At 51.9% G+C, this 21,625-nt stretch overlaps 9 protein-coding genes across 9 annotated transcripts; 6 read left to right on the forward strand and 3 right to left on the reverse strand.

The window, feature by feature from the left end:
* Nucleotides 1-106: 106 nt before the first annotated feature.
* On the reverse strand, nucleotides 107-1,247 carry CC1G_00074 (hypothetical protein; the record flags this gene model as incomplete). Its single annotated transcript, XM_001836886.2, has 4 exons — nucleotides 107-304; nucleotides 364-536; nucleotides 588-743; nucleotides 812-1,247. 4 exons carry the CDS (start codon nucleotides 1,245-1,247, stop codon nucleotides 107-109), a joined length of 963 nt encoding a protein of 320 aa, XP_001836938.2.
* Nucleotides 1,248-1,371: 124 nt separating this feature from the next.
* CC1G_00075 (riboflavin kinase) lies at nucleotides 1,372-2,128 on the forward strand (the record flags this gene model as incomplete). The annotated part of the gene is made up of 4 exons (XM_001836887.2): nucleotides 1,372-1,564; nucleotides 1,618-1,805; nucleotides 1,859-1,961; nucleotides 2,013-2,128. The coding sequence occupies 4 exons, from the start codon at nucleotides 1,372-1,374 to the stop codon at nucleotides 2,126-2,128; spliced, it is 600 nt and encodes a 199-aa protein (XP_001836939.2).
* A 225-nt stretch (nucleotides 2,129-2,353) lies between these two features.
* CC1G_00076 (mitochondrial 37S ribosomal protein YmS18) lies at nucleotides 2,354-2,977 on the reverse strand (the record flags this gene model as incomplete). The annotated part of the gene is made up of 1 exon (XM_001836888.2): nucleotides 2,354-2,977. One exon carries the CDS (start codon nucleotides 2,975-2,977, stop codon nucleotides 2,354-2,356), a length of 624 nt encoding a protein of 207 aa, XP_001836940.2.
* A 92-nt stretch (nucleotides 2,978-3,069) lies between these two features.
* Nucleotides 3,070-3,653, forward strand: CC1G_00077 (hypothetical protein). The gene is made up of 4 exons (XM_001836889.2): nucleotides 3,070-3,107; nucleotides 3,165-3,204; nucleotides 3,266-3,360; nucleotides 3,428-3,653. Exons 1-4 carry the CDS (start codon nucleotides 3,102-3,104, stop codon nucleotides 3,470-3,472), a joined length of 186 nt encoding a protein of 61 aa, XP_001836941.1. The 5' UTR covers nucleotides 3,070-3,101; the 3' UTR covers nucleotides 3,473-3,653.
* Nucleotides 3,654-3,896: 243 nt separating this feature from the next.
* On the forward strand, nucleotides 3,897-4,848 carry CC1G_00078 (hypothetical protein). Its single transcript, XM_002911106.1, has 2 exons — nucleotides 3,897-4,107; nucleotides 4,180-4,848. Exons 1-2 carry the CDS (start codon nucleotides 4,066-4,068, stop codon nucleotides 4,381-4,383), a joined length of 246 nt encoding a protein of 81 aa, XP_002911152.1. The 5' UTR covers nucleotides 3,897-4,065; the 3' UTR covers nucleotides 4,384-4,848.
* On the forward strand, nucleotides 4,672-4,941 carry CC1G_14584 (hypothetical protein; the record flags this gene model as incomplete). The annotated part of the gene is made up of 1 exon (XM_002911107.1): nucleotides 4,672-4,941. One exon carries the CDS (start codon nucleotides 4,672-4,674, stop codon nucleotides 4,939-4,941), a length of 270 nt encoding a protein of 89 aa, XP_002911153.1.
* Nucleotides 4,942-5,119: 178 nt separating this feature from the next.
* CC1G_00079 (vacuolar membrane protein) lies at nucleotides 5,120-9,592 on the reverse strand (the record flags this gene model as incomplete). The annotated part of the gene is made up of 7 exons (XM_001836891.2): nucleotides 5,120-5,159; nucleotides 5,212-5,369; nucleotides 5,424-5,498; nucleotides 5,554-6,593; nucleotides 6,647-6,869; nucleotides 6,923-9,193; nucleotides 9,482-9,592. 7 exons carry the CDS (start codon nucleotides 9,590-9,592, stop codon nucleotides 5,120-5,122), a joined length of 3,918 nt encoding a protein of 1,305 aa, XP_001836943.2.
* Nucleotides 9,593-9,791: 199 nt separating this feature from the next.
* On the forward strand, nucleotides 9,792-11,539 carry CC1G_00080 (diphthamide synthesis protein; the record flags this gene model as incomplete). Its single annotated transcript, XM_001836892.2, has 5 exons — nucleotides 9,792-10,102; nucleotides 10,162-10,283; nucleotides 10,337-10,823; nucleotides 10,868-11,144; nucleotides 11,204-11,539. 5 exons carry the CDS (start codon nucleotides 9,792-9,794, stop codon nucleotides 11,537-11,539), a joined length of 1,533 nt encoding a protein of 510 aa, XP_001836944.2.
* A 7,158-nt stretch (nucleotides 11,540-18,697) lies between these two features.
* Nucleotides 18,698-21,209, forward strand: CC1G_00081 (AGC/Akt protein kinase; the record flags this gene model as incomplete). The annotated part of the gene is made up of 5 exons (XM_001836893.1): nucleotides 18,698-19,197; nucleotides 19,258-19,389; nucleotides 19,447-19,516; nucleotides 19,579-20,310; nucleotides 20,367-21,209. 5 exons carry the CDS (start codon nucleotides 18,698-18,700, stop codon nucleotides 21,207-21,209), a joined length of 2,277 nt encoding a protein of 758 aa, XP_001836945.1.
* Nucleotides 21,210-21,625: the final 416 nt, after the last annotated feature.

Genomic DNA, 21,625 nt, shown 5'->3' on the forward strand with positions numbered 1-21,625 from the left:
TATGTCCTGTACAATATAATGTTCCCGGATTCTTCATGGTGTTCCAGGCATACAATACCACCCATCTAATGTACACCACTGGCACCACACATAGACACGCCAGACCTTACTTTCTTACTTTCCACCTCTTTCGCGGATGTAGTCCAGTTTCCCAATTAACAATGTGACCCAGCAGCTCCGCATCCTCGTTGTTCGTGCTGTCTTCCGTCGCGGTTAAGAGGTTCTGTAATGATTTCTGAACCAAGCTTGCAGTCTTGAGCTTCTTTTCGAGTGACGGCAGTGCAGCTTTCTTTGGCGGTGAAGCCTACAAGGAATTATAATTAGCCCAAACTGTGATGATTTATGATGAGAATCGCGACTGACAGGTGTCTTCATGTATGTGTGTTTGGGTGGCAGAGGAGGGAGGTACGAGGGTAGTGTTCGTAGTGTCGCAGGGACGACAGGCGTATCGTCATCATCCGACGGTAAGAGCTCTGGCGAAGGAGACCTCGAACGAGGAGGTACAAGTGTCGTCGTAGGTTTCACATTGGCCAATCCTAAACACAATTATGAGTCCCAGCACAGATGATAGAAATAAGCCTATTCACTTCGTTTCCGCTTCTTCGACTTCCTCGACAGCTCATGCAATTCACTCACGGGCATGTCGAACTCCTCGCAAGCCTTGGCCAAATCCCATGCAACAGCCCCAGCTCGATTGGCAAGATTGGCATATTCATGTGCTCGTTGGTAGAGTTGCTGCACGACTATCACAAAGACCTGTATCAGCTTCTCCTCCATACACCTTCGCTTCACCGACGCAAAGAGCACTCACAAGCCTGGACTTCATACTCCAGCCTCTTCACAGCTGTCGGTTCGCCTCTCTCAAACCCCGCCTGCTTCAATTCAAGAGTAACAAGCTTTCGTATCGCGTTTTCTGCGATCTTGGGTGTAACAGCCGGTTCTGCAGGGGGTGGTGGAATGCTTTGTATAGGTTTTGTAGATGTTTCTGGCGCCGGTGTGCCACTCGCTGGTGGAAAGGCAAGATATGCACCAGGTATGGGTGCGGCGGCATGGTATGCAGCTGGGTAGGCGGCGGCTCCTGGTGCTATTCCTGGTGCTACTCCGTACCCTTGTACAGGGTAAGTTGCAACCGCTGAGGTTTGTTGGTGATACATCCGGGATCCAGGGTAAGAGTTCGAGAAGAAGAGATTGGTAAAACCCGCGCCGGCACTCACCCCGATTGGGTAAGGAGACACGAGATTTCGCATAACCCAAAGTATTATATATCCCATGAAATCTCCAGTTAATCCCGGTCCTCTTTCTTCTTCTCCAACAACTCATCTCTCTCTCTCAAACCGGCATATCCGGAAATTATATATAACATTATTCGAAATGCCACCTACAGCTTTAGAAGAGGCTCAGAGGGGCTCGAGGCCACCAGCTAAACTCCGGACGGAGGAATTTCGCCTTGGACGTCCAGAGATCGTTGGTCCTGACGCTCCCGAACCACCATTTCCAATCGCTTTGGAGGGGAAGGTTCAAAGAGGGTTTGGAAGAGGCGGGAAGGATCTAGGGTGCCCTACAGGTCTGGTGCCCTTGATTTTCGGAAACGTCTGTGCTGACCGATAGCTGCGCTAGCCAATCTACCCGACGAGTCAACTACAGCAATGAGCAGCGTCACAAAGACAGGCATTTATTATGGATACGCTCAGGTCATTCCTCCAAAAGACGAACCCACGCAACTACGGCGGGTGGATACAAAGGTGCTACCGATGGTTATGAGCTTAGGATGGAACGAGTTCTACAAGAATAAGCGGTTAACAGCAGTGCGTCCGGCCATCTACACCGCGGCACTTTTGATTCCTGATAGTCTTTCCAGGAAATCCACATCATGCACAAATTCGAGAGCGACTTTTACGGATACGAGATGAAGGCAATCGTTCTTGGTTACATCCGGCCAGAGTTTGACTACATTTCTCGGGGTGCGTCGGACCTCCACCAGGCTCTTCTTCTCGAGCTAACTATTCTGGCAGAGGCACTGATTGAGGACATCGAATTCGACAAGCGAGTTGCTTTGAATTGCTTGCAGCGACCAGCGTACCAGGAATATTCCAAGGACCCTTTTTTTGTGTTGGACGGTAATCTATGAGTTGAAGAGCGGAAGGACAGCACTCCTAGATGAGCTATATTATCTATGACTATAGGCTTTAAGTTGATAATCATACCCATACTGCCCGTGATTAGGGTATACGGACAGCCAGTAGAAACATGGTTGCGAGGGGTATGCGCAAAAGAAGCGCGCGTGAGCCCAAAGCACGGTCTATCGCAAATTCGTTAGGACCAAGTTTCCACACACATACGAAGCGGGTACTCACTATAGACGTGGCATTTTCTTTGCACGAGTACCACCAATCTTGATTGGTGTCCTATCCGTAATGGTTGCAACCAGTGGCCGGATTTGCTCACCCTCCGTCGCCAGCAAAGCTCCTCTCAACGCATCGCGTCCCTGCCCAAACCCTTTGAAGAACAGGTCCACCACGACATTTTTCTTGCTTTCGGAAACAATCTGGTTCTTGATTTCTTCTATTTTCCTGAACGAACGGACGGCACACTGGTAGCCAGCTTCGTATGTCGCGCGGTTTCCCTTCTTGAAACCACACGAACCGCCCGAGAACCAGGCAATGGTGGAACCGTCTTGCTTCGTAAGGGTGGTTATCGTGTTGTTTGGGCTGGAATGACAATGGAGACGGAGTCGGACTTCCTCCTTCTTTCGAGTTGTTTCTTGTTGTTGAGGGACCGGTTTCGCGTAGCCGTCCTCACCGGCCTGAGGTGGCTCTGCGGTTGGCTGTCTCGTAGGACGCTTTGGTGCGATTCCATGTGCTTTGGACAGGGCAGTAGCCAAAGGAGAACCACTTCTCTTCATTGAAGTATATCTGAGCTGTGTGACCCATGGCGATGACGAGGGCTGGCGCGAGCAGGCGCGGAGGGCGTTGAACATGGTGGCAGCAGAGGACCGAAATGGCTTGTGAGAAAAATCAATTTCGCGCTTTGCAACTCCGCCTCTCCGGAACCCATCGGGACGCACAATCTCTACCTTTTCTCGCTGCTTCCTCACTACAACAATGGCGGTATGTCCACGTCTTTCTGCAAAAATGGTGAAAGTATGGACTGAACACGGTTTCTAGATTGGCAACGCTCTCTACAACACCATCTTCAAGCGAAACAGTACGGTTCTGCTGGCAGGCAACAAATTCGGACGTTGACCCATGTTCTCCTCGCAATTTAGGTGTCTTCGTGTCCACTGTCTTCGTCGGTGCTTTCGCCTTCGGCATTGGATTCGACACTGGTGTCTCCAAGTTCTTCGACTACTGGAACAAGGGCGTACGTCCGACAGCATTCCTTGTGAATTGTCAACCACCAACTCACACCCTCTCCCCCTTCTTTACAGAAACAATGGAAGGACATCCGCCATAAATACGTCCAGGAAGAGTGAACTACCGACAACACTTCTGGATCTCCGTCATGAGCCCTAAAACCATGCAACACGCTAGAACCTCCTGCCGAGCAACCCACACACCAGGGCTCACCAGTCGAGGCCGTACCATAAGAGAGTATAAATTGTATTGGAAGCAGTCCATATAGAGCGCTCTAATCACATTCCTTGCTTTCCTTGGAGCCATTGCCAGTTCCCAGATTGCCGTTCTGTTTGAGAGTTGAGCTGGCGTAAATGCTGCCAGGCAGCATGCATCCTTCTGAGATTTGAGCTCGAGCCACGAGCTCAAGTAACACCCATCCGTGCTCGTGAATTGAGTCCTCAGTTTTATGAATTCTAACGAAGTAAAGCGTGTGAGAGAGTGACGCAGGCGGGTCGAGCGCCTCCCTTGCAAACCAACCACTCTCCTCCAAACACCCACCATCAAAAAATGGCTCGCAGTCGCTCGTCCACCCCAGACCGCCGGGACATCGATATGGACCTCGACTCCCGTCCTACAGGCGATACCAACAAACCCGACGCCAAAGTTGTCATCGTCACCAACCTCACCCGCAACGTTGTCGAATCACACCTGCGCATCGTATTCGGATTCTATGGCGAAATCACAAAAGTCGACCTCCCTCTGTTTGGAAAATGTGCGTGCCCACCTCATAGACTCATACACAGGACTGTAATGCTAACGGAGCTTGTGAAATACCACATTTTAGCCGGCCAAAATCGAGGAAAAGCAGCACTCGAATTTGCAGACGCGTCGTCAGCCCACAAGGCAGCGTCGCACATGGACGGCGGACAACTCGACGGAGCAGTTCTCAAGGTTGAACTTTCAGATTTACCCATCCGGTCCCGTTCACGTACACCCCCTCCCCGTCGTGGTCGCAACGGTCGGGGACGTTCCTACTCGAGGTCGCTAAGCCGTTCGCGCTCCCCATCCCGGTCTCGTTCCCGTACAAGGTCCCGATCACCACCCTACCGAAGAGGAGGAGGATATGGAAGAGATAGAGACTGGGACAGGGACAACTACCGAGGTGCAAGAGGAGGATACGGAGGTCGACGAGGAGGCGGTCAACTGGGAAGGGACCGCGACCTCTACCGTCCAAACGTGAACCGCTCGCGCTCCCGTTCCCCAATCCGGCGCGGTGGAGGCTACGACAGTCGACCCTTCCCTCGTCGACGCTCTCCAAGCTATACTCGGGGCGGCTATGGACGAGGTCGGCGCTCAAGGTCTCGCTCGCGTTCACGCTCGTCCAGGAGGTCATCGAGAAGCTATTCTGTCCGCTCCAGTCGCTCTCGTACTCGGTCCTACTCTTCGCGCTCCCGTTCTCGGTCGAGGTCGTACTCTTCTTATAGTCGCAGCCGTAGTCGTACCCGCTCTCGCTCAGTCAGCCGAGGAAGGAGATCAGACAGAAGCTCCAGCCGAGATGACATTAGAGACAGTCGTTCACGGTCCCCTCGTCCAGCATAAAACTTGACACCAACGCACTTTTGCTTCTTGACCGATATTATACCTCCTGCTTTATATCTGATTTTTTCCACTTGCTCGTTCTTCTCTCTATCCTCTTCCCTCAGCTTGAAATCAAGTACGTAGATCGGTATATGACGTGTATATAATACATGTAACGCTCAAGATGAATTAAACAAGACGGTCCCTCAGTCACTGGAGATCGAATCGTCATCCGCTAGGAACGGCCTAGAAAAGGTCTGTCAGGAAAATCATCCACGAAAATAAATACCATACGTACTCATAGTCGTTTCTGATGGCGTTCGACATCCACTCCTCGTCAGCTTCCTGCAGAGGGAATCCAGGTCCTCCAGCAATGCTCAAGACGACGGGGAGAAGGACCAGGCCATGCAGAGCACCAGAGATGATCAAAGTCAACCACATGCGGAAGTAATAGATCTAAAGCATCATGTCAGTATCCAACGAAGCCTCCCAATAGAAGGAACGACATACCTCTAACAACTTGGATCTAGTCAACGCCAAGACACACATCCCAATGAGCTTTGTGAAGGTAATTCCAGACAAGACCTAACAGTAGTCATTAGCTTTTACGCGTTCTCTCATGCTGCTGCAAAGCACTCACCGCAGGCCCAACATCCACAAGCGCAGTCCACATCCTCTCATCCCTCTCCTTCTGTCCAGAAGGATGGTCGATCGGCAATCCCGAACCAGCATTCATAAATGCTCTGGCAACATGCGCACAAAACTCCACCGCGATACCCAAGCAAATCACAAGATTCACCAAGCTAATCGCGTTGAGACTGATGCCCCAGAGCGGCATAACACCCATCACCGCAACGACGGTGAGGCCAACGACTCCAGTGACGATCGTGCCGGTTCTCCACGATCCCAGTAGCACGGCCGTGACCAACAGCACCGACGCCAAACCCAAACCCAATACTTCCTGGGTGATGGCGACGATATGCGCATACTGGTCAAAGAAGACGTAGAACAAGGAGTACGGGAAGACCTTGGCCCCAATATCCTCCGAGATCTCGTCTGCGATGCGGTGGGCAGCCTCGAAAGCGTTGATGAAATCTTGCTGCGTCTTTAACGGCGAATGGAACGTCCTGAAATGCGAGGCAGTGACCAGGCCGTTCTCCTCGTCGATGGACAACGAGGCGCCAAAGGAGGCCTTGCCGCCAAGAGGACATTCTTGACTGGGCGGCGAAGAAAGCCAATGTTTCAGGTACCGGACAAACTCCTCGTCCTCCGGGAACCCGTCCATCGAGATGTTGTAAGGAGGCTCACGGTCGGCCAGGCAAGGCCTGCACATCCTCCCCATATCGTTAGGCCGGCAGAACACATTCGGATTCCTTTTGCGGACTCGGCAACACTGGTCTTTAGCCGGATCCAGCCATCCAAGGAACTCATCAATCCATGAAGCAGCAGGTTGCGAGATAAATGAAGACTCGGGTCGCCTGCGCTCGCCTTCGAGGCGAAGGGCGAGAGATTCCTCTCTGCAAGTCGTGAAACGACCGCAGAGAGCTTGTTGGCCAGGCCGTTTGGTAGGCTCGAGGTCGGTGGCAACAAAGTAGACGGGTGGTCCAACATCGAAATACGCATCCAGGTTGTCGAAATAATCCACGAGATACGACTCGGACGGCAGTGCCAACCGCTGGTCTAAAGTTCACAAGTTAAATGAACGCTCGGTAAATGCGTGCGAGAGCACTTACCGAGTCCGAGTTGGATGTGTTGCATTGAGATGACGGAGGCGACGAATAGGCCAGTAAATGTAATCAGCACGCCGGCCTTGACAGCAGGTTTGAGCAAGAAAGGTGCGTAATATCTGCGAATGAACTTGGCCAGACTTCCCAGCCCACCAAACGCGGGGGGAGTGTCCCTCAAAGCAATGCGCGAGGATAGCCTCACGCAAGGGAAGCAATCGACCCTGTTGGACTATCGAAATGTCAAGAATATGCCTAACGAAGTAGCTGATGCAATTAACATACCTCGGTGCGGCGCAAATCCAATGTCAAGGCACTGATAAAAACAGTGACTTGTAGAAGGGCGTTCAAAAAGACACTACCCGCGGCGTATAGCGCAAAGTTGCGCACAGCCGGCATGGGAACCAAAGCACCCAATGCAAATGCCGTCGTCTCCGTGATGGTACTCAGAAGGATTGAAGGACCCATTTTTGCCAGCGTCCTTGCGACACGTTCTTCAGCGGGTAGGTGAATAGGCATCGACGATGCATCTATATCCTCTGCTGAGTATTCGTAGGGGTTCCTGGATTGAGTAGGTGAAGTTGGTGAAAGGAGACTAGGCCCACTTGGTCCTGAGAATGCAGCGGTGGGGCCATGTAGCAAGTTCTGCCTATCCAACTCATTGACGAGCAGGAAGACATTGTCCACTCCCACTGCAAGCACCAAGAAGGGGATGACTTCGGCAATGATGAGCGTCACTTTGACTCCGAGGAAGGAGAAGAATCCGACAGAGGTGGAAACCGATAGGATGACCAATGATATGCCGAAAAGACCCAAAGTAAACTTGGAGTCGATAAACAGGGAGCGGGGAAGGCGGGGAAACCATGTTGGCGCATCTCGGGAGTCGACGGGTGCAGAGGAATGTTTGAAGAGTCTTGGGAAGTTGACGAACCAACGCCCGAGAGAGGCGAAAAAGCCATCTTCATCTCTGCTGGCTGCGCCATTCCCGAGCGTCATCGAGATATAGAAGAACATGGCCAAATAAGAGAGGACCACGATCTTTACATCCGTGTTGGTACTCTTGTTAATCTCCTCTTCCAGCGACACTCCGGTCGAGAATGCAATCTCGAGACCGGAGTCAGAGGGAATGTTGTCCTGCAGTTGGACAAGGAAGGCGCGTAACGTCTCCTCCCATTCCATCGCCCGTTTCTGCACTTCCGGATCCAAGGAATCAGCAACGACATACGTCACGACCATTGCCTCCGCCCTGAGGTAATCCGGATCGCCCAAGTCGGTTGTTGGGATGCCTCCAAGAACATAATTCGGTGCAAGGGGTTGCTGGAAGTCCGGAAGGCATTGAATGGGTGACGAGGCACATTCTACGAGTTTGGACGCCCATGTGTCGGGCTCGAGCTTCACCCCCCCGGGGCCGTACCATGCGAGAGGCGATTGCACTACGCACGCATCTCCCATTGGTTTGAAGCAAACATCGTCGAGGGTATAGCCGTTCGATGACTCCAACGCTCGTATCCGGTTTTCGATCTCGAGCCACTCCGTAAGGTGTTGATAGCTGAGTACGGGAGGTTTCTGGCCGACGATGATACCTGACGTCGAGGTATTGGGCTCGACCTCTACCGAGCCTCCGACAGAGGTGATGAAAATCTGCTCGGTACGATAGAAAGGTCCGAAGTTCTGGTCGAAGAACTCTTTTTGTAGCTTGCTCTCCGACGTGGGGGCTACCCATAACCTGACTGGGTCAGTCTCGACTTCAAAGTTCTGCCATCCTACATTGAGAATGGCAGCAACGGTGAAGACGATGGTAAACGTTAGCCAGGGGGACGATGCTGTCCACAAGCCCAGCTTATAGAAGAAACGGCGGAGGAAGGCGTTCAAGGGGTAATGGCGGGGCTGCATCGTCTCCACGGGATCCAGAAGGGATGCGCCTCGACCGAGATGCCGGGACTCTGATTGCGCCCCTAGTGAATCTTCATCGAAGTATTGGGATAGGGAGCCAGCACCAACAAGCGTCCTGGCGTGCGTTCTGGGGGAAGCCGAGTCGACCGAAAGAGCTACTCGCTCGTAAGCTTGTTCTCGCTTCCGACGAACAGCACGCTCGATTACGTAGCCGACGACAAACCCGAGTACAGCGAATGCGTATGCGAGGATGAGAATGAAGGAGAGGCAAGAAAGTAATCCAACGTGGCAAGTTGGACCTTCGCCTGGAGGCGGTACGGGTGGGAGGGCTGGACAGACGCTTGGACAATCGATACAAGAACAGCGGCTTGAGAGGTCTGCGTCTGAGCAGTTGCGTGCCTGTCGGTCTAGGGGAGATAGTTCCGGTGGAGATGCTAATGGAAAGTTGATCTGGAATGGACTCCCGATGTCGCCTTTCGCCTTGGTGCCTACGAACTTGAAGAAATCGTGATAATTCTTCGCCCCTCCACCAATAAAGTCCATAGCGTAGCTATTTGCTGAACCCATCTTCACATTGGCGCAACTGTCATAGAATCCCTTCTTATATCGTTCTGAAACGAAGAAGTCGACTGACTCGACCGCTTCCCGACCGGTTGAGGAGGTCTGTGTTGAAGTTACGTTGAGGAAGGATGCTTGTTGCGGGGAACATGTAAATGTGCAGAAGAAGGTTCGGAAGTTGTTTCTACAGGCTGGACAAGCGGATAGTAGGCCTTCAACTTGTTTGAAGTTCGCGTTCAACGTTGCCAACTGGTCCGAGGTGCAGCATACTGGCCCTGACGCGAGTTCCGGTCCACAAATATCTGATAGCAGGGCACGCGATTCGGGTTCGGTTATCTATGTCGTTTCAAAGACATTTAGCATACAGGACAGTCAGAGAAGTCTGGGACAAACCTCTACAGGAGGGCCATCATATGGACAAGGCACCTCCTTGCTGTTCTCGTTGTCCCTCCCGCAAGAATCACGAATGGCACACCTGCCAACGTCATTCTGAAGCCCTGTCATTGGATTATCTATGCTGGCTTGTCGCAGTATAGCAAGGGATTCAACAGAACATGGGCCCAGCGTAGTGATGAGAGTAAACCGAGAGTGACGCGATTCAGTTCGGCGCTCATGCTGCTGTGGGAATACTGGACTATTGCCACCGATGCCCAATTATCAAATCAAATAATTCCACTTATTTAGGCTTCATCGGTCCTTCGACATGTCGGCAACAGAATCTCCCAGTGTCAAACCCTCTTCCTCGGTGGCCAAACCCAGAAAACGCTTTGTGGGCACTAAAACTGCCAAATCCTCCAAACCAGGAGCTAGGCCTGTCTTGAGCCACCAAATTCCTCCCGAAATCTTGGAAAACGAGCAACTCAACGCAGCGATCAAGACTCTTCCATCCCATTATTCTTTTGAAATCCACAAGACGATCCATCATGTCAGGAAGAACGAGGCAAAAATGGTTGCCCTTCAAATGCCCGAGGGTCTTCAAATGTTCGCTTGCACAATCGCGGATATAATCGAGCGGTGCGCAAGATATCGTTGTATGGTCGCTGACAGTGGCATTGAATGGGGACGTTTGGTAGGTTCACTGATGCTCTGACGGTTATCATGGGGGACGTCACATACGGAGCTTGCTGTATTGATGATTACACTGCTGTTGCTCTAGGATGCGACATGATGGTCCATTATGGACACAGCTGTTTAGGTGCGCCAACTCAGTTCACCAAGTATGCTGAAGCTCAGTCATTTTTCACGCAGTCCCCATGAACGTCACGACCATCAAAACTCTATACGTTTTTGTCGAAATTGGCATCGACTCTATGCACCTCGCTGAAACGATCAGAATGAACTTCCCCGACGATCGCCAGACCTTCCATGAGACGCTCCTAGATGATGAGGAACAACGAAGCCGTGTCGCACCTGGGTGCCAGATCGGGCCCAGTAAGCAACTGCTTTTGGAGGGTTCTTCTCCTAGCACAGAGAAGAGCGATGGAGGCCATCTCGTGAAGAAAATCCCCACGAAACTGGCACTCGTATCGACCATCCAATTTGTGGCGGCACTTCAACGGCTGAAGGAGGACCTCGCAGCGGAACTCCCTGTGGAAAGCGAGAATAACTCCTCCCAACGGAAGCGTCAACTTTGGACGGGAGCATACGATGCCATCATCCCGAGGTCAAAGCCGCTATCTCCCGGTGAGATTCTGGGATGCACCGCTCCCCAGCTCAGCGACGTCGATGCACTTATGTCTGTCTCCAGTTCTTTTCCATTTCCTGAGCCACACTCACCAGGACCCGCAGTTATCTTGGTGACGGTCGTTTCCACTTGGAATCCATCATGATTGCAAATCCAAGCGTCCCAGCATTCCGTTACGATCCTTATTCAAAGAAATTGACTCGGGAACGTTACGATCACCATCAAATGCAGGCCATCCGCGATGAAGCAGTTCAGACTGCGCAGCGCAGCATCCAGGCGCTCTCGCCTGAGAACCGACCTGCAGAAGAAACACCCATTTGGGGGGTAATCCTTGGAACCCTCGGTAGACAGGGAAACTTCAAACAACTCCAGGTGCGTTTAGCTCCGACTATGATTATCTTTGGACACTCGTCTGACAATGAACGCTGAAGGCGATCACCCGCCAGTTGGAAGCATCCAATATCAGCATCCCTTACGTTCAAATTCTGCTCTCCGAGCTCTCCCCGGCGAAACTTTCCCTATTCAACCCGCACATCTCGACCTTCATCCAAACATCGTGTCCCAGGCTTTCCATAGACTGGGGATATGCATTTGAAAAGCCTCTCCTTAGCCCATATGAAACAGCCGTTGCTGTCGGGAAGAAACCGAGTTGGAAGGAGACGAAGGTGGTGAGGAAGCACGAGAAGGATACGATTGGGTTGTATCCCATGGACTTTTATGAAGCTGGAAGCCCGTGGGCTATATCGAGAGCTACTGCAGAATTTTAACACACCAGCGATAATCGAGGAGCAGAAGAGAAAACGAACTTTTGGTTTCGATGGTAGATAATTCCATGCGTATGACTGTGCTTCCTCCTGGATGTTGGAATTTACCCAATCTTTACGATTCGTGAAGCACTACCACCTGCCAGTGTGTGGTGCCTCGAGTAGACAAATCGAAGACCCGAACTGAGGAGCTTATCAGCTTTCAAACATCGCACTTCTGAATTCTTCTCGCACGTTTAGGTCTCAGTTATCTGGTGTCCCGTCGTAGATCCGCCTGCTGGGCGAAGGTCAACGAAAATAGCACACTCTGTCTATTTTTAGTTTGGTCCACCTGATGACTAAAATAGGTATAATCCTTCCAATTTAGGAAAACGACCATTTTGGCACCTTTTCTCAAGGGATGTCCGACGCGGACGAAAGGCCCTGACCACGACTAGTAGATAGTGGATCACCATTCCCTATGGACCTTCCCGAAGCTTAAGTAAATGGAACTCACACTGTATTTCAACTTCGATTCGAAGTTCCAGTGCGTCGACTCATTAAACATGTATGTCGTCACGTACCTTCCCTCCACTTGCCCCTGTCAGTAGTAAGTATAGATACGCTGTCTAGAAGACAGGTCAGTAGGCAAAGATGTGATACGAGCCTGATTAGGTCCGCTTAGCGCCCACCACGAGGGTGAGCTCATTCTGCGTCTCTTTCATCCATCCCATCTGATGACTCAGGTGATGGTGATCACGACTTGTAGCTTACGCTAAATTTAACTTTCCCAGTCAAGACAGAAAGGCCCTACCCGATACATCGTAGGACTGAGTTGAGACGGTGCAGCGGTATGGTCGTATCGAATGCGAACACGCATGCCGTTGCAGTGAGCATACTAGTACTATTCCAGTGATGCTTGCAATTACAGCTTATTGAGGATACAACAATTCAGTGATAGAGGAAGCACTTCCTCGGACCCTCTCCTCTCTAGCACCCAGAGAGAAAGCAAACACAGGCTTCGAACCCTGTAAGGGTCCATAAAACAAATTATTGTCGCTAGTCGTGCTTCCTCCACTGAATAAACATAGTGCTACGTTTCCAGGGTGAGCAAAATCTGCTGAGCGATTATGGCTTTAATCCCTATCTCTCCTGCTATGGCAGCGCGAGAAGCGTTGTCCATCTTTTTCATTCATTCGCGTCAACCAATCAGTCATGCTGAGCTCCTTTATGTCACTGGCCAAGCTGACCCTGAATACTTTGTCGCGGATTCAGAAGCACCGTTTGAGGAGCTAAAGTGACCATTCTACCTTGGAAGAAACTGTCCCCAATTGCTTCTGCTCCATTTACGAAGAGAAGACCATAGACCTGCCCTTATCTTGCTATCTCTCAGGGCACTTCTCTGCCTCCGTTAGTAGCGCTGGTGACCGGTGTCAGGCGCATTTATAGGCTTCCGAGTCGCTTCTCTCACAGCTAGGGCTCAGAGTGCTGACACCTTGGAATCCGAACCATGGCCTGGTACTTGAATCTCGGAACCGAGACCCTTGGGGCGGGTCGTAGCAGGGCACCCGGATTTCCGCTATGAGCAGCGCTATATTGAGTCCAGCCCTGAAGTTCGATTCAATGATTCATGAAATGCCATCGTTTCTTCAGTGCCTAGTCCCGACTGGCTCCAGTGGGACGATGGGCGTCAGCCCGAGCCCCGGTATGGTCATCTGGGCGACAAAGCTAGATTTGAGCCATTGAGTCAGTTGACTCGTTTATTGCAAACTACTCCTTGCGAACTCCTTGCATCTCGGGATCCTTACGCCGTTCGGACATCCAGCTATACACGATCGCGACTGTTGAGCAGATTCAAAGGAGTGCGCATCAGAGGCCATCCACGTACTCAGGTCTTGAAGTCCTGCATCCACCAGAGCTCAAGCAATTTACACCCTTATCACAAAGAGCCATAAAAGCTACCAGCAGCCGATAACAAATCATTCCCCTCCAAAGCAACCAATCAGCTATGTTCAAACCGCACATGGCGGAGGCGGTGGCGGGAATTGAATATGGACTTGAAGGTCCCTTGGGTCTTCTGAGTGAACCCGGTACTTGGATATGCACATTCAGCAGGAGGATACATCGTCAACGGCCCCGATGCTCCTTTTCGGGGCGCATCGAGGTGAGGAACTGGGGCGTTGCCATGCTCCTGAGCATGAACTCCCGAATGGAGAGTGTGAAGAGAAAATGAAAGGACCCCGATTCCAGACGTGGTTAGTACCTATAGTCTGAGCCTCGCAACGGCAGAGGAGCTGGGAATCTGGTATGTTCAATTATTCACACTTTCCTCTTACCCTGAATAGTACGGCTGCGTCTTTGATGATGCAATCCACACCTCATCCCACCTTCTCCTGCTTTTGACATCCCTTCACGTTTCACATTAAAGTATGAGTTTCTCTCAAGACTCTTCCTTCCCTTTGTTTATTGGGTGGTTTAAACTCGTGACTTGACGTGACTTGACTACTAGTCTCTTTGGTTCGAGGTGGATGAGCGATAACACCTGAAACAAGGGCATTGTGCCAGGTACATACTGAATGCATTCCTGCATGCCCGTTGTCGCGATCCCCGAGACTCTATCCCTTCTCGTTATCCCCTTGTCGCTGCACTGCTCCAACACTGACAACAACCAACAAGGACCGCAACACTCAAGGCTCTCGCTTTCGACATACCAAACGGCGAACTTGTGACAAATGTGACGTTCGAAAAATCTTTTAGACGCCGGACGATGAACCTTGAATTCGAATTCACGATCGGACTTCCTTTCCGAGGAATAGGGGGGATGATCTGCACAGGAGAAATCCAGGATTCCACCCTCGTTCCAGGTGTCTAGCAAGTAACCGGACTTTCGCGCTCCTGCTTCCTCCAAGCATGCAAGAACCATCTGGTTCCCCGGCAGTGTTACGACACCAAGCTCAAGCTAGGCTCCATCGGGCAAAATCCGTACCGACGACCACCTTCCAGGGCCCGTCAAACAACCGCCAAAGGCCTTCAGAAACGGGCTCAGGCCGCTCAGCTTCGTCCACTTCCGTCAAGATCAGATTTAGCAAATTATCGGATTAGGGCTCCACTCCGCTCATCTCATCCCCGACAAGTATATATTTGTCTGTGTAACTTGCTACATGCTCTTCTACTCCGCAGACTGGTCAGAGGCTCAGGCTTACCTACTGAGAAGAGTGGAGTCGGGGTGTACATCTCACATCTTAGCCTGAGCCTATGTGCAACGATCCGTACCATTGTTCAGGTGTTCAATCACTTGAGCTATCATCGTGCTCTTCTCGAGACCTCGAAACTTTCTATGTAACGACACCGTCTGATTTGCTTGTGTACGTACAACAAAGCAGAAACTCCCGAGCTCGATCTTCGGCCGACACAATCATAGAGGAAGGATTGGCGTCGTTACGTTCATGAACCAACCCCTTTAACGTAGGTGCTGACAGGTGCTGACCGGTGTCCACATACTCCCGCCACCCACGCAATTCGCGAAGCAGCGCGAAGCTCCCCTCAGACTCTAAAACGATGATGTGCTAAACATAGCCTCAATCATCCTCTGTCGTCGCGCACCTGAGTGTCGCAAATTCCACGCAATCGTCTTCGCCCAGGCGTCGACGTCGACAAGCCAGGGCCCCTCTTCCGATTGTTCCCTTCCCATCCCCAACTCAATTGATTCATTCATAGTACTTACGGGAACGCGTCCTGACGCACTCGCCGATGCTTGTACATACGCCTCGACTATCTCCAGAAGGTGTTCCCTTGTTTTCGTCCATCATCGAGTGAAAATTTCATGACATTCGAGGGTGAAAAAGTTCCATCTCGCCTATGAAATGAAGATGAATCAATTCATCGCACCGCCCCCCGATCCCTGACAGACCGAGGCGAAGGGTGATGGGACCCCTATTAGCATCCCGAGATAGGCGCCGTGAGCCTCGAGGCCAGTTTCGGGCGCTTGGCGCGCGCCCAAGGGCTTTGATCACCCCAGCGATTGCCCACGTTCCTTCCATTCGAAGTTCGGTAGGATAGACAATGCAGTTGAAATCAAAATCGTTCCGTTATTGAAAAATTTCAATCGCATCGCTTGCTCCCTCATCGGATTTCTTCTGGGAATCGCGAATGTCGGGAGCAGGAGCAAGGCGAAGGAGGCCAACGAGGGCAACCAAGTTCGTTCCCTCCGTGCACCAAGGAGGCTGGTCCAAGTAACCACCATTCAGTGTAGTCGTGGAGCGGTCTATTCATTCGACACCACCCCTTTCTCCTTCCTTCTCAGTTTGTCTCTCATCAACTACAATTTCTCCCTCGCTTGTCAGGAGTATGATACCATATACCGCATAACTCCTTATCGCAGCCTTCCATCATCCCTATCAATGGATTCGAATCATTCTTGGCCACAATGGGATGAGTCCCTCAGACTCCCTCTTTCCTGATGAAGCGGGATTCTTATCCCTGGGATTCGCTTTCCGTCCCGACGTCCCGACGTCCCAGAGATTCCAGAGTTCCGCCTCCGTAATCCTCAACAATCGCTTGACATGGTTATTGGGAAGATATTCAGCACAACAGGTTTTCCTGTGCACCGAATTCTCGGGACTCGGGACGATCGTCCAAAATATGGCGGGAGTGAACAAAGGAAACGATAAAGCGGCTCTTTCATACAACATCGTTTTATTACCCTGGTGCAAGGATTTCGAACAAAGACAGGATCCACGAGGTAAGGGCTTGCATACAACTTCGCTACTGCAACAGCGGGATGACGTCGATCGTATGTCGGGCTCGGCGAACTGGCGTCACCACTCCCTGTCAAACTCACAAATACAGTATGGAATGGCACATCAACCTCATCCACTACACACCTCACAGGGGACAACAGCCGCCACTTACTTTGTATCTGAGACGTAACTGTCTCATCGAAGCCGAGGTATATAGGTTCGTGGACAGCTGCAGATCCAGGGAAGAGGCAGGCGAAATCAGAATGCAGCGCACTGCCGCGGCTGGAGTGAATTCGAAGTGCGAGCAAGGATACTTTTAACCATAAGCTTGCAAGGAAGTTAACAACAATGATTCGAATGTACGTCCGGATGACGAGCACAAAGAGTCATTGGCGCTGTGGCGCTGGACGCTACTTGGAGCGCTATTTTTGGTTGCTGATTCGTAGAACCGTCATCCAAGCGTCGGGATTCTACCAGCGCGGTTCAGGTGATTGGGTATTAGCGTTTCGTTGATACCAAAAAAGAACGATTCGTACCAGGGAACGTCTTCCTTCAGGGTGTTAGAGCATCCTAGGACATTGGGCCCTGTTAGTCGTTTCAAGCATGAAATTATGGCTATTGGTGCAGTGGCGCGAGCCCTGAAAAGGATACCTACCTCCCCCATATCACACATCTGACCCGACTCCCCGTCCCAGAACCTTTGGTCTTACCAATTTGACCAATAGCCCTGGTTTTGACCTGCCATTCCCGTCCCAAGCCTTGACCTGTCGCGGGAGTGAAGGGTGTCTGATAACACTACACTTCACAAGCCGTCGTAACCAGCTGAAGCCTAGCGCCCTCTCCAACCGAGGTAACCACCCCCACGCCCTGTAAAGTCGGGACGGAAATGAATTTCAGAGGCATGGGACAAGTTCAGTTCATTTCGCTCTGCGAGCGTTATCTGCCATACCGCTTATCCTTATCTCGGGTTGAACGATACACGCGCCAGGGTAGTGGTGGTCACCAGGCCGGATGCGATCGCTATCCCTGGGTTCCGTTTTCTCGCTATCGACGCACAATCGAGTGGCAACTTCCTCATGAATAGAACACCCCTCGTTCGTCAGTGCAGTTGGGAGGATAAGGAATTCCCGTCGGGGCGATCATTTGAATTCTGGTTCCTGCGTTGTTCCGCTGAAGAGGTCGGAGGCCCCTCAGGTCGAGTCGAGCCTACGCGATTAGGAATCCATTGCAGCGATGACAGCAATGGATACACCGACATTACGAGCACGTTTAGCCGTGGATGCCACGTTCGTACCCCTGGGAAGGCAGGTAGAGACATGAGCACGACATCGACGCACAGCCAGAGGCGTACGATAGATACCCAGATAAGGAGAGCCCGACCCAGCAGAGGAGCGGATTCCGTCATGGCGCATGATAAGAGCAACGCCCAACGATTCGGAAAGATGCGCAGAGAGAAAGAAGCAAGGAAGGTTTTATGAAAGTGATGACATAGAGAGGACGACAGGGCCTAAAAAGTCAATTTGCCATAGACTTGCCTTCTCGAGCTTGTATTTCTGCATGTTGTGATATCGAGTTGCGGACGAAAGAGGCAGGAGCGAGGTTTGAAAAAGGTATCTCGGAACCGTAGGACCGGATTCAGTTGTGTACCCGAGCCAGGGAAGCCAGGATTCCAGCGGATCGTGGGATTCAGAACCAGGTTGGATATGGACGACGAGGAGAACGCGACGTCAACGCCAGCAGCGATCTACTTGACGATTCCTCCGCGTCTCTACCAGGTGCCACTGGGGGCAGCGTCACTGGGATGTGCCATTGGATGCATGCGTGGGGGGCGTGCGGCGTCGATGCGGTTCCTGGCTGAAAATGTGCACCGGCCACCGACGACGGTACAAGGGTGGTACTTTTACAAAAAGACGAAGAACTATAGAGTGATGCTCGGTGCTATCAAGGGGGCAGCAAAGGAAGGAGGACGACTTGGAGCGGTGAGCCTACTGTACGTTGGGCTGGAGGAGGGGATTCAGCGACTTGGGGAGCCATGGCAGCACCTGAGCGAAGTGGGTGCAGGAGGGCTGACTGGAGGGATTTTTGGAAGCATCTGTGGGTTTGGAAATTGTTTGAATTGGATAGGGGACTGATTCGGAGAATCTCAGATCCAGGAAGCTTTAAACGGGTTTTGAGCATGGGACTTGGGATCGGAATGACCTTGAAACTGCTTAAGGAAGCAAGAGGTCGAATTTAGTGTATAAACCTATAAAATGTAGACCCACGGACAATGGATGTTCCTCCAATTTTTCCCGCTCCAATGCGAGTCGAAGTCCACAATGCTCTTCCAAAACTTGAACCTCTCCCACCAACAACAACTCGCATTGTCGTCACGCGATTCATGATTGGCTGGCCACAAGCTATCTCGGCCCTGACTCACCGAAAACCTCTCCCCGCGACCACCATGTCCTCCCCAAGCCCCTCCTCATCTTCCCCTCTCAGCGCATCCAGAGGACAGATACATGTCAAGCTCATCAGCGCACGCGCCCTCAACGTCCGCAGCGTCCATGCACGCCCTTACGTCGTCGTCCAGTTCGAGCAGAACGAATTCGTTTCCCGCGACCCCACAGACGAGGGCGACAAGGAGGTCAAGGGCGTCGCAACCGCAATCAACAGCCTCAGCTGCTCCCCGTCGACACCCAGCATATCCAGAGACACAAGTAGCAGCGCCCTCTCAGCTCTAGGCGCAATCCATGCAAAAGCCTCAGCAGCGGCGGCCAAGGCGGGTAGGCCCGTGGTCCAGAAGACTCCAAGCACGACGTCAATCCACCTCCACCCTCCTTCGGCACCCTCAGTGCGCACATCGAGCACATCGAGCACATCCTCAAACACCAGCACAAACGCCGGTGGCCTCTTTTCTCGACTATCAGCACACAATCCCGTCTGGAAACACGAGGTCTCTTTGTGCGTGTTACCCTGCTTTTTTGCCAGCGAAAAAGGCGTCTGACTCCACACTGCTTGCAGCGATGTGACATCAGAAGACTCTCAAATCACACTCAACGTGTACGATCGTGCAGCATCTGACCAGGGTTTCTTGGGCACCGTTCAAATCAAACCCATCCTCGTCCACGACCACACCGTTGACCAGTGGTTCAAGTCGGTCCTTTATCAATTAAGCCCGATGATCCGATACTCATTCCTCTCTTCCCGCAGACTCAAACCCTACGAAAACGAGCTCGTCACAGGAGAAATTCGAGTCCAAATCACCTATGAACAGTACAAGGTTCGTCATTCACCCGTTTGTCAGATTTCAATTGTCACCAACATCGATGCTCCACTCCATAGACCAAGCGCGCGCTCACCCCACGCGATTTCGAATTCCTCAAACTCATCGGACGAGGCACCTTTGGCAAGGTGTTCCAGGTACGCAAGAAGGACACAAAACGTATCTACGCCATGAAGGTTCTCTCCAAGAAGGAGATTATTGCCAAGAAGGAGGTGGCGCACACGATCGGCGAACGCAAGATCCTTCAATATTCCCTCTCATGTCCCTTCCTTGTCGGCCTTAAATTCAGCTTCCAAACTGATATGGACCTCTACCTCGTCACCGACTTCAAGAGCGGCGGAGAACTTTTCTGGCACCTGCAACGAGAAACCAGATTCAGCGAGGAGCGGGCTCGGTTCTATGTTGCGGAGCTCATCTTGGCTTTGGAACACCTCCACAAATTCAACATCGTGTATCGGGATCTCAAGCCCGAAAACATCCTCCTCGACGCCACAGGTCACGTCGCCCTGTGTGATTTCGGACTCTCGAAGGCCAACCTCAGAGCCGACGAGCTTACCACCACCTTCTGCGGTACGACCGAGTATCTTGCCCCTGAAATCCTCCTCGACGAGCAAGGGTATTCCAAGATTGTCGACTTTTGGAGTTTGGGAGTTTTGCTATTCGAGATGTGCTGTGGATGGAGTCCGTTCTACGCGGAAGATGTCCAGCAGATGTATAAAAACATCTGTTTCGGGAAGATTAGGTTCCCAAAGGGCGTCATTGGAGAGGACGGGAAGCAATTTGTCAAGGGGGTCAGTTATCTTATCTATCCTCATCTTTGGGATCCACAAGCTAATTTTATGGCCAGCTCCTCAACCGCAATCCCAAGCATCGACTGGGTGCGCAACGTGATGCTGAAGAACTCAAGGAACACCCATTCTTCTCATGCATTGACTGGACCGCCCTGTCCCTCAAGCAAGTCACTCCGCCTTTCAAGCCCGTTGTGGAGTCCGATGAATCCACCAACAACTTTGACCCGGAGTTCACGGAAGCCGACATTCGCGACCCCAAACTCGCCGGGATGTTCCTGGACGATGAGGACGACCACGATGATCTCGGATACTCGAGCGACAAGGGCGGGAAGGAATGGCTGGACGAGGATGATCCCAGTGAAGATTGGGTCAACGCATACGAGAAGGAGAAGAACATGGGCCACCATACCCCTAACGGCCCTCTTGGTTGGGAACTTCACGCAAACAAGGAGAAGAATGAACATCCTCCCAAATCCGCCAGCATCCAGATCAAACCTTCAAAGAAGGCGGCCAAGAAGCACGCCGGCACGCCATTGACAAGCAGTGTCCAGGAGAACTTCCGCGGATTCACCTACAGCGGCGGCGAGAGTGTGGTGGCAAGCATGGCTGCCCATGCGATGAGGAACCGAGACAACGACTGGACCACCCAACCTAACCTCAACGGCCACGATTCCCCCGCTGCCTCCCATCCTCCTTCAAGGAACGGGAGCGTCGGCAGCCACGACGGGGTCACATTCTCGACAAGTAAATCACGGTCGAAGAAGCTCCAGGACGAGAAACAAGAGCCAACGACGGAGGACGAGGCATATGACTATAGTACCAGCGCCGGCCGCCTCGCCAATGCGAAGCGGAAGGAGGTCAAGTGGGTGGACAGCGAGATTGATTTTGGGGATTTCTAAAAGGGCAAGTGTGTTTTGTGGCTGGCCTCTTGCTTTGTCGTCTCTCACGACAATGCGGGGGGAGGAGGATCGCGGGTGTGCGATGGGATATACGTGCATATATCCATTTTTGTCTCTCGAGGCCGTTGTTCCTTGGAGAGTCACGCCCTTGGGCTCCCTTCCCTCCCTCCGACTCACCTCGCAGTCGACTTGTCCGTCGATTGCACTCTCTGCGAAACCCCCACCTCATCACTCTCGGGACGATATGACGTCACGAGTGCAATATTAACGGAGAGTTCTTCGTGACATGTCCTCATACTTCATCTCTTCATCCACTCATTACCGCATCTCGACCGCTTGGAACCGGTTACCCAATGTGTTACCCCTGTACATGGCCTTCACATTCCTAGACACAGATAGATTCAGCCTTCATTAAC

This window comes from Coprinopsis cinerea, assembly GCF_000182895.1.
Source record: "Coprinopsis cinerea okayama7#130 chromosome 5 map unlocalized cont3.5, whole genome shotgun sequence".
Lineage (NCBI taxonomy): Eukaryota > Fungi > Basidiomycota > Agaricomycetes > Agaricales > Psathyrellaceae > Coprinopsis > Coprinopsis cinerea.